Source organism: Carlito syrichta, unplaced genomic scaffold (assembly GCF_000164805.1).
Source record: "Carlito syrichta isolate Samal-C Ts95f unplaced genomic scaffold, Tarsius_syrichta-2.0.1 Scaffold303334, whole genome shotgun sequence".
Taxonomy (NCBI): Eukaryota; Metazoa; Chordata; class Mammalia; order Primates; family Tarsiidae; genus Carlito; species Carlito syrichta.
In genome coordinates this window covers 59,804-69,865 of record NW_007247430.1, presented here as the reverse complement: position 1 = coordinate 69,865, position 10,062 = coordinate 59,804, and the positions used below count along the sequence as shown (strand labels likewise).

At 48.2% G+C, this 10,062-nt stretch overlaps 1 protein-coding gene across 1 annotated transcript in view; it reads right to left on the bottom strand.

Moving 5' to 3' along the window:
• Positions 1-9,604: 9,604 nt before the first annotated feature.
• Positions 9,605-10,062, bottom strand: part of ARTN (artemin) — a 3,111-nt gene continuing 2,653 nt past the window's right edge. The window contains exon 4 of the mRNA XM_008058422.2: positions 9,605-10,055. Coding sequence (XP_008056613.1) covers positions 9,777-10,055 — 279 coding nt within the window. The 3' untranslated portion in view covers positions 9,605-9,776. The remainder of the gene's footprint in view (positions 10,056-10,062) is intronic.

Genomic DNA, 10,062 nt, shown 5'->3' with positions numbered 1-10,062 from the left:
CGCCGCCCCAGGCCCCCGCCGAGCCGAGGCCCTGCCGCTGGGCACTCTGGGAAATGTAGTCCATGTTGCGCCAAGTCGGAAGGCGGCGCCTGGCGGAGGAGGCAGGGAGCACGTGGGTCGGGAACCCAGTGAGCCCTGCTTGTCCTAGGCCTACCGCGGCCGACAGGCACCCCGGGTCAGACCCGCGGGGACCGCTGCAGCGCAACTCCCTTGGAGGATGTGACTCAAGGGGCCCGTGGATGGAGGTGGGAGCCTGGGCTAGAGAATGGGTTACGGGAAGAGCCAAGGTTACTCCGGTACCGGGGCATCCTCATCCCAGGAAAGGGGCAGCTTGGGAAGAAGGCGTCAGCAGCCCGATGAGGACAGGGGGCTTGGCACGCCTCAGGAATAAAAAAGGAAGGCTTTTGGGACCACCCAATAACCAACCAGGAAACCGTATACCATGGACAGTGCTCGGGGAATTCCATGAGGCTTTTGGAAGCAACTTCTCTTTATGTGTAATTAGAATAAGAGTAGCTCATATTTAAGTGCTAGGATCAGTACTTACTTTGCAAACCTTAGGCTCAGTTTTCTCAACAACTCTGAGGTGGGTATTTTTATTACCATTTTCAGATGAGATGAAGTAACTGGGGTTGGGGCAGGTTAAGCTTATCTTGCCCCTGGACACACAGCCAGGGTGGCAGAGTCTGGCCACAGATCTGGTCTTCCACAGGCCCAAATAGTCCCTGCCTCTCACCCCTCCAGTTATCCTTTGTTAACTTCTGCCAGCTACCCTAGAAAGGGAGGGGGAAAAAAATTAAAAGCTCAAAGAGCTCCATAGTTATGTTCAAATGGAGGAAGCTGGTGTTGGTAGTAGCTACTGAGGCCTGGGAAAGTCCATGAAGGCTTGATATTAGCTTAAAGGATAGACAGAGCCTGGGGAAGAGAGGGGCTTGCCTAGCAAAGTCCAGAGTCATTCAGCAAATCTTTGTCAAGTAAGTGTTTGAAGAACAGCTAGTAATTTGTGTTCAGTTTAAAGGGATTTGCATGGGGTGAGGAAAGGGAAGTGTATGAGTAACAGAGATGAGGCTGTAAAGACAAGCTGTCGGAGTGTGGACATTACCCTGAGTGCAATATGAAACCATGATGGGGTTTCAAGTGGGCAATGGATGATTGCGTTTGCATTTTAGAAAAGTCATTGAAGGAAGAAAGAAAGGCAGGAGATATTTGGAAGGAGAAAATAGAAAGTCAAAATAAAGTAACTGATTCCAGCCCTGTGCCTAGGGAGTCAGATACCCTGGGCCTGGTGCTGGCTGGAGTTTTCACTGGTGGAGGCAGGGGTGTGTGTGTGTGTGTGTGTGTGTGTGTGTGTGCGCACGTGTGTGTGTGGTGAGCGGGAGGTAGTGTTAGAACACACATCTTGACTTACGTCTGGGCTCAAACATGTTTTTGCTTCACTCTAGCCATGAGAACTTGGCTTCTCAAACTCATTTTACTTAAATAAAAATTTAAGAAAGCGTAGGAATGGAAAAGGCTCAGCACACAGGCCACAACTTGGTCAGTATGAGTTTTCTTCCTGCTTCCAATCCAGAGCTGCTTCTCCTCAACTCTGGGGGTTCCAGGCAACTGGCAGAGAAATAAGGCAAGCCCCACCAATGATGACTCCTAAATATGCTTCATAAACACTACTTAGGACAGACGGGCTGAAGTAAGCTTTGGGAAGAGTTGAGAGCATTTCTGGAGGCCAGACCAAAGGGGATCTCCAGGAGATATGGGTGACAGTGCAGCTTAGAGCCAAGTGGAGATGAATCTTTGACAGCCAGTTACAGAAGAGTTCTTTTCTAAGGGACAAGAGTGGGACATACAGAGGCCAGAACCTGTGACAACCCTGGGAGAGGTCTGCAGATTCAGGAGAGAAATCCCAAAGCTCAGGAGATGGGGAGAGGGAGCTTCTGTCAGTCACCAGGAACCATTGCCTAGCCATGTCCATGTCAAATTAAATGATCACTTTGAAGTTTTTCAGCCTACCAAAATGGTGTGAATTTTTGTCTACAAAACTAGACGAGGGCTTGTTTATAGTTAAGAATTCTCAGGGGAGATCCCCCCCTCACTTCCACTTAGCACCAAGGTTGGATGCAAGCAATTTTCTTTGTGTCCCCTGGTTAGGTAGGAGAGGGGCAAGTTTATTTGTAATTCACCCTCACAGTGGAGGCATAGCCCTTTGGGGGTCCTAGACTTATGGAGATGTTTTAAATAGTCTCTGCATGGTGAGTGGGCCCTGGGCTTTGTCTTCTTTCTCTTAAGCTCAGGGACACCTCACACCAATGCTACAGCAACTACCCTCAAGGTCAAAAGCAAAGGCAGAACTTTGCTGGCCTTTGTCATTTCCCACCTTGACTTATTTTTTTGGCCTCAATTTATTAATGTTTTTGCCAGTTTATGGATGTATTTTTTAAAAATATGTATATATTATATATAAATATATATTCTAGTATTTTAAGTTGTTTTCAGCAGAAGTTCAGCTCAAGTCCCTAGGCCACCATGTTGTAAGAAAACTCAGCAGCCAATTTTCAGTCCTTATGTGACTTGATTTTCTGCTTCATCTGGCCCTGTTGACCACACCCTCCCCCTTTTCAGTTTTGTTTTGTTTCCTGCCACTCCTACCACTCCTTTTTGGACTCCTTCACCAGCTTGTCCCTCTTCCTTAACTTATTCCTTAAATTTTGGCCTCTGCTTCTCTTATTTCTCATCATCTCACTACTCCCTTGGCTTCAAGCTGTGACTCCCCAATCTCTTTGGCCCAGACTGAGTTCCAAGCTCACATATTTAGCTGCCTCCAGCCCTCCTGACCCTCTGAAGGTGTCACAGGCACCTGAAGTTGAACATGTGCAAAACTGAACTCATGATTTTCTCCACATCTTACCCCATCACGTGCTAAAAATACTACACCCCTGTGTTCCTTACCAGTCACCCAAGTCAGATACCTGGAAGCCATTTCTATTACTCAGCTGTCACAACAAATTTGTCACCAAGTCCTGCTTATTGTGCCTCACATCTCTTCTGTCCTTGCACACTGCTTCTGCCCTAAATCAAGGTGCCTGAGCTTGTCGCCTGACCAGCTCTAACTGCAGCAGCTCTCACTGGCTCCTGCCTTGCCCCTAATCTGTACGAGACACAGCAGCCAGCAACCCATCTAAAACACAACTCTAACCAATCCCACTTTAAACCCTTCAGTGGCTTCCTCAGAGCAAAGGCCAAGCTCCTCAGTAAATCATTCAAGGCTCTTTATGATCTCTTCAGCCTTTTGTCTTGATGAGAACCCTCCCTCAATTCTACATGAAATTTCTGGCAATCCAAGGAATACATCAAGCTGTTTCATACTTCCCTTTGTTCATGCTGTTGCCTCTAGTGAGAAGGCTCTGTGTCAGGCTGGGTCCAGTTAGGAGAAAGAGACTGCACAGTAAGCACACAGGGAAAGTTAAATAGAAGAATCTTGAACTGTAATATGGGATTGAAGCAATGAGTGATTGGCTAGTAAGAAGTAAAGAGTGCTGGGCACGGTGCCTCACACCTGTAATCCTAACACTTTGAGAAGCTGAGGTGAGAGAATTGCTTGAACCCGGGGGGTCTGAGGCCAACATTGGTAATGTAGTGAGGCCTTGTTTCTACCAAAAAAAAAAAAAAAAAAACCCAAACAACAACAACAACAAAAAACTAGCTGGGCATTGTGGCATGCCCCTGTAGTTTCAGCTACTTGGGAGGCTGAGGGGGAGGGATGGCCTGAGCCCAGGAGGTTAAGGCTGCAGTAAGCCAAGATCATGCCACTGTACTTCAGCATGGGCGACAGAGTGAGAACCTGACTCAAAAAAAAAAAAAAAACAAGAAGAAGAAGAAGAAGAAGTAGTAAAGAGAACTCTAAAGAATATAGAAGTAAAAAAGAAAGAAAGAAATATAGAAGTAGCAGAATCTTAGGGTTGAGATTGAGAGCCCAAGGAAGAGGCCCTCACCTCTCCACCCTTGTGCAGGGCTGAGATCCACAACATGTTCTCAGAGTGCTTTTGGGTTCCAGAACATGGAGAGGACATGGCCATGGTTCAGCTGATACCCTTGTCAATAACTGTCTTTTGTCCAAGGATGTCACTTTTTCCTTGACTTGAGATCCCTGTGACACAGTGTGTGTAGACTGATGGACTGAGGTTTCACCTTGAAGAGGAGAGGCTGGGTAGAAAGTCAAGATCAGAGAAAAGATTTTGGAGAACTTGTACCATGCATTCATGCCTTCCTTGTTCACAGGAGTGGTTCTCCACCTATTTTGGAATAAAGACAATAAAGGCAACAATCACCAGAACAGGCCAATGCCCCTCATCCACCCTGAATAAACATATTCATTTTTCAAGACTCAGTTCAAATGTCACCTTCTCTGTGAAGAATTTCTTGGCCCATTCCCCCTTCCAAACAAGTATAACTGATTCTTCTTCCTCTGTGATTGTAGAATCCTACCCTTCCTTGATATACATACCTATATTCCAGTCATACTTCTACTGGGGGACTTGCCATAGATGATTGCATTTTTGTTTACTTGTTTATCCCCACCTAGGTTTCTCAGAAAGAAATCAGGATACCCAGTTAAATTTGAATATCAGATAAACACTAAATACATACTTTTCAGAAAAGTATTTATTTCATCTGAAACTTATTTTTTAAAAAGCATTTATTGTTTATCTGAAACTCAAATTTAACTGGATGTCCTGTATTCTTATTGGATAAGTCTGGTAACCTTACCCCTACTTCCTCCTCCAGCTAAAGTTTCCTTGATGGTGAAACATTTTTCTCACTGATCTCTGAATCCTCACAACTAGCCCAATGTATGACAGTGTCCAGTTAATACGAAGAGAATGGTGACTTCTCTGGCTGTAGGATTGAGAATAACTGGAGGGAGTTGAGACTGGAGACAAAGAGACTAGTTAGGAGGATGAGCAAGAAACCATCCAAAAAATCAGGAAGGCGTTAACAGAATGGACTAGGGAATAGAGAATACAAGAAAGACCTGCAAGCTCTAAGGATGTGGTGACCAGTGGATAAAGGCCATGACAAAGTTCAAGAAGTCTAGGATATTGCCCCAGTTTGTGGCTTGTGTCACTGAGGAGGGAATACTGGAGGCTGTGTGAAAGCTAGAGAAAGGGATGCTCATTGATGTGAGTAGAGCAGGTGAAGAAGTGTGGACAGAGGACCTGAAGGAGCAGACAGAAGACATCCAGGACAGATATGTTAAGCTTGAGGTCTCTGAGGATATGCAGGTGGAAATATTGGAATTACAGACTTGGGGCTCTGGAGAGAGTTCTAGGCTGGAGATAAGATGTAAGCATGGCCAGCATGATGGTAGTAACTGGAACCATGGGAGTAGACAGTGTTGCTTGGGAAGAGAGTAGAATGAGAAGAGGACAAAGCTGAGGTCAGCCCTGAGGAACAGATGAGAAACAGAGAAAGGAAGAGGACCAAAAAGTAGCCTGAGAACAGATGAAAGGAAGAGGGACAAAAAGTAGCCCAAGGAAAAAGTAGCTGGAGGAATGGAAGGAAAACCTGCAGATCATGGGGGCAAGAAAGTCAAAGGAAGACAACTTTACAAGGAGGGTTGGAAAAATTGAATCCTTCCAAGAGTTCAAAAGACTAAAGACTGAGAAATGGCCTTTAGAGCTATTTCAGCAAGAGGACCTTTTTTTTTTTGAGTTGGAGTCTCACTCTGTCGCCCAGCCTGGAGCGCAGTGGCCGCTCCCGGCCACCGCAGCCTCGACCTGCTGGGCTCCGGCGATCCTTCCGCCTCAGCCTTCCAAGTAGCCGGAATTACAGGCATGCCCGGCTGATTTTTTGATTTATTGTAGAGATGAGGTCTTGCTGCCCAGGCGGGTCTTGAACCCGCGGGCTCAGGCAATCCACTCACCTCAGCCTCCCAAAGGCGCGGGATTACAGGCTAAGCCAACAAACCTGGCAGCAAGAGCACTTTTAATGAAGGACAGATGGATGCCTTATTTCTGGGAAGAGCACTCAATGGACAATATAATTTTGCAAATGTGAAGGAAAGACCAGAGTCAGAAATGGCAATACCAGAGCCACCTGTGGCCACAAGAGCTATGGTATCAATGTTTCTATAATGGGATATATTTGAGTAAAATACAAAGGGAAAAGAGACTTTTGGGTAGAAAAAGGTTGAAGAATGGGAAAGGTAAACAGTTGAGACAGAGAACCCTGCTTGATACAGAATTCTGAGTACAGATAGAGGAATTAATCTAGCTACAGGAGGACATTAGCAATAATATCTAGAATAGGGCATCATATGTTGAGAGGCATGGACTCAAGGGAGCCTCTTAATGAGCTTCAGAAAGTCCATGGGCCCCCCTAAAATTATTTACCAGATTTACATATCAGTGATTTTTTTCAGTATTTTTGGAAAGAGAGGGTCCATAGCTTTCATCAAACTGTCAAAGGACTCCACAGTTCCAAAATAGGTTGAGAACCGCTCCTGTGAACAAGGAAGGCATGGATGCATGGCACAAGTTCTCCAAAACCTTTTCTCTGATCTTAACTTTCTACCCAGTCTCTCCTCTTCAAGGTGAGACCTCAGTCCATCAGTCCACACACACTGTGTCACAGGGTCAAGGAAAAAGTGGGATCCTTGGACAAAAGGTAGTTATTGACAAGGGTATCAGCTGAACCAGGCAGCCGTGGGTAGGGGAAGTACATGGAACCTGGATTCCTGACTGAAATGACTCTAAAGGGAAATTTTAGATGCTCCCTGGAGCTGGAAAAATAATTGCTTCAAAGCTTCCTATGGTTTTCTGTCCTGTAAGAGGTGGTGACTTGGTATCTCTTTGTAGGACACCATACCTTATTTCTGGGAAGACCACTCAATGGGCAATATAGTTTTGTAAATGTGAAGGAAAGATCAGAGTCAGGTGGCAATACCAGAGCCACCTGTGGCCACAAGAGCTACAAAGCACTGCCTGGTGTGGTCACATAACAGGTTACAGTGCTACAGGATACACAGAGATACAGCTCTGTAGCCTACTTCTTTTGTAGAAGATGGCTTTATTTTTATTTTTTTAAGATGGGGTCTTGCTGGTGCTCAGGTTGGAGTGCAGTGGCCATTCACAGGTGATCACACCTCACTGCAGCGTGGAACTCTTGAACTCAAGTCATTTTCCTGCCTCAGTCTCTCAATAACTGGGACTACAGGTACACACCACTGTGCCTAGCTAATTACATTTTTTTTGTTATTGTTGTTGTTGCTCAGGCTGTGCATTTTGTTTTTTGTTTGGTTTTTAGAGATTTGGGTTGTTCCACATTGCAAACTGAGGCTAGTTCTTGTGGGAATGTGTTGTATTCTTGGAGCAGTTGCAACTTCACCCAGGACTTTGTGAGATGTTGGGCACAAGCTCTCTGGGGCTCAGAATGCAGCCTCCAGTTGGGGATGGGTCCTACTCCCTCAAGAAGCTGCAGTTTAGGAAGTGTCAATAGTAGCACTTTTGGCTTGGGCTTCTATCTGACCCCTCACCGTGAGCATTGTCAGAGATGGCTTCAGTTGGTCTCCTTTAAGTAGCTCTGAGAGCAGTGATGTCCACTGAGTGGCAGGGCCTGGAGAGTTTTGGGGACTAGGCTAGGCTTCAAAGCCTCACCAGCAGGGGGCTGTCTGGCCCCAATGACCCCAGAACTGAAGAAATGTCCCTGTCTGCCAGCAAGCAGCCTTCTGTACGCTGTATAGCACTGTGCCATTTTCTTTGGGGGAGGGAAGGTGGAAACAGGATTCTGGATCGGTTTGGAGGAAGAAAGCGGGGCTAAGGGGCTGTCTGGAGGCAGCAAAAGCACCAAAGTTCTGGGAGCACCTAGAACGGGCACAATGAATACAGAAGGATGAGAGCACAAACACATCTCTTCTCCTTGACTTAGAATGGGCACAGCCCTCAGAGAGCTTTTGCCAGCTCCTTGCTCTGGCCCTGGTGAAGGGAGCACCTGTGCCAAAGCAGGCAGGCATGCAGGCCAATTGGAAGGCATTTCTGTCAGCAGTGTTAAAGGCCTGAGGGATCCCACCCTCGGCCCTGTGTCACTCTCCTGGTGCTCTATACACCCCCGGGTGCAAGTACTGCTCTGTGCTGACAGCTCTCTCAGCCCTCCAACCCAGATGTCCCTGCACAGATGCAGACCAGTATAGCCACTGCTTCCCGACAACCCCTCTGGATGCCCCAAGTTGCTTGGACTTAGCATTCTTTCCCAATTAACATCCTCATCTTATTTCCAAAGAAGAACAGCCATGCAGGGCTCCCCAGTACAAATGCATAGGACCTGGGAAACAAGGTTTCACAGGACATGCAGCAAAGCTCAGGGGATTGCACTGACCTTTAGGAGATGACTTGGGGATGGTGTGAGAGGGCAGGATCAGCACTAACCTCCCTTCCTTCCAGGTGAAGGTGTATACATCTTATCTTCCTGTCCTTTTTTCATACCATTTGCCAAATTGAATTTAAGTAATTATTAAATGTAATTGCTTACTTATTGTCTGGCTCTCCTGGTATAAGCTTCCCAAGGGCAGGGGTCATGTCCCTTTCACATCTGTATCCTAGGTGTCTACTCATATCTGACATATAATAGGTGCTTAATATATATTTGCTGAATGAAAAAAGGAATATCTTTGTTCATCACCCAAAATGAAGAACCAACCCCTCCCCGCCCCCGGGGGCCATCAGTCTTTTCCTGCCTTACCTCCATGGAGCTCTGTGCAGCATCCCACCCCTCAGTCTTTTTTCAGATGCTCTTGTGCCCTGGGTTGCTTCATGGTACATGGGTAGCAAGCTCCCTATGATAGACCATATGCAAGCGTAGGCATGTGTGCACCTGTCAGAGTGACTTCAGGACAGTTCCCTGGATGCTATGGCACTGACCAATGACAGTGGGGTGGGGCAATATGTGGCCTTTTGCTTCTTTACCCACTAAACAGGGACCTCAAGGATGCTAGGGGGTCACATGGCTAGGGCTTTCCCTATATAGGCTCTGTAGTTTCTTTCCTCACAGGTAATCCCAAGCCCCAAGTGCTGGGGACTGTGCAGGGGGTTGGGAACGGGTCTGCCAGAACTAGTGAAGGCACCTTCGACACCCACCCCGCCTGTGTTCCATGCCTCCCATTCCAGAGCTGCTGGGTGGGGGCAAGAGATACAGGCTAGGGCTGTGACTGCTGAGTCAGCCCCAAGTGTGTGGGTGAGATGATCAGGGCATGATCTCCATTCAGCTTCTTCTCATCCCCCACTGCCCAGGAAAGGATCTGACAAACCACAGAAGTAAATAAATAACTTAGAAATAATAAATAGAGGTCCAGCGTCCACAAGTGAGTTCAAGGCCAGCGCTCCAGCGCAGACACGTTTAGCCAGGCAACTGCAATGTGTCTCCTCCACATTTTGTGACCCCAGGATCTGGGCGGAGCTGGAGCCTCAGTCACTGCTGGGTTCTCTAGTAGAGAGGTCCTGGGTCCAAGGCCTGGCCGGTGCCAGAGTCTGTGAGGACTCCTAAGGTCTCCATGGCTGAAGTCTCGTGTCTTTGGCTCTGAGATCTGCAGGGCGAGGGAGCGCTGAGGCTTCTGGTCGGTCATCCCTCCATCTCTCCAGGGCTTGTGTCCATCAGTCACCCAGCTGGGGCCACTGCCCTGAGGCCCCCATCTGTGGCTGAGGCCCCCGGCTGGTGGAACCCTATGGGAGGGGCCCAGGCAGAAGGCTCCGCGGGTTAGGGTCCGGACTGCAAAGCCCCGGAAAGAGCCCTCAGCCCAGGCAGCCGCAGGCAGTGGCCGAGAGGCGGTCCACGGTCCTCCAGGTGCTGTTGACGTCCATGAAGGAAACTGCTTCGTAGCGCGTGGGGCGGCAGCAGGGCTGGCTGACCGGCCGGGAGCCCGGGGGCGACTGCAGGGCCCCGGCGCCCAACAGGTTGGCCAGGCTGAGGTCGTGCGGGGAGCGTGCGCGGCGGCAGGAGCCGCTGCAGAAGCGGAAACGCACCAGCTCGTCGGAGCTGTGGCCCAGGCCGAGCGCCCGCACCGGCACCAGCTGCGAG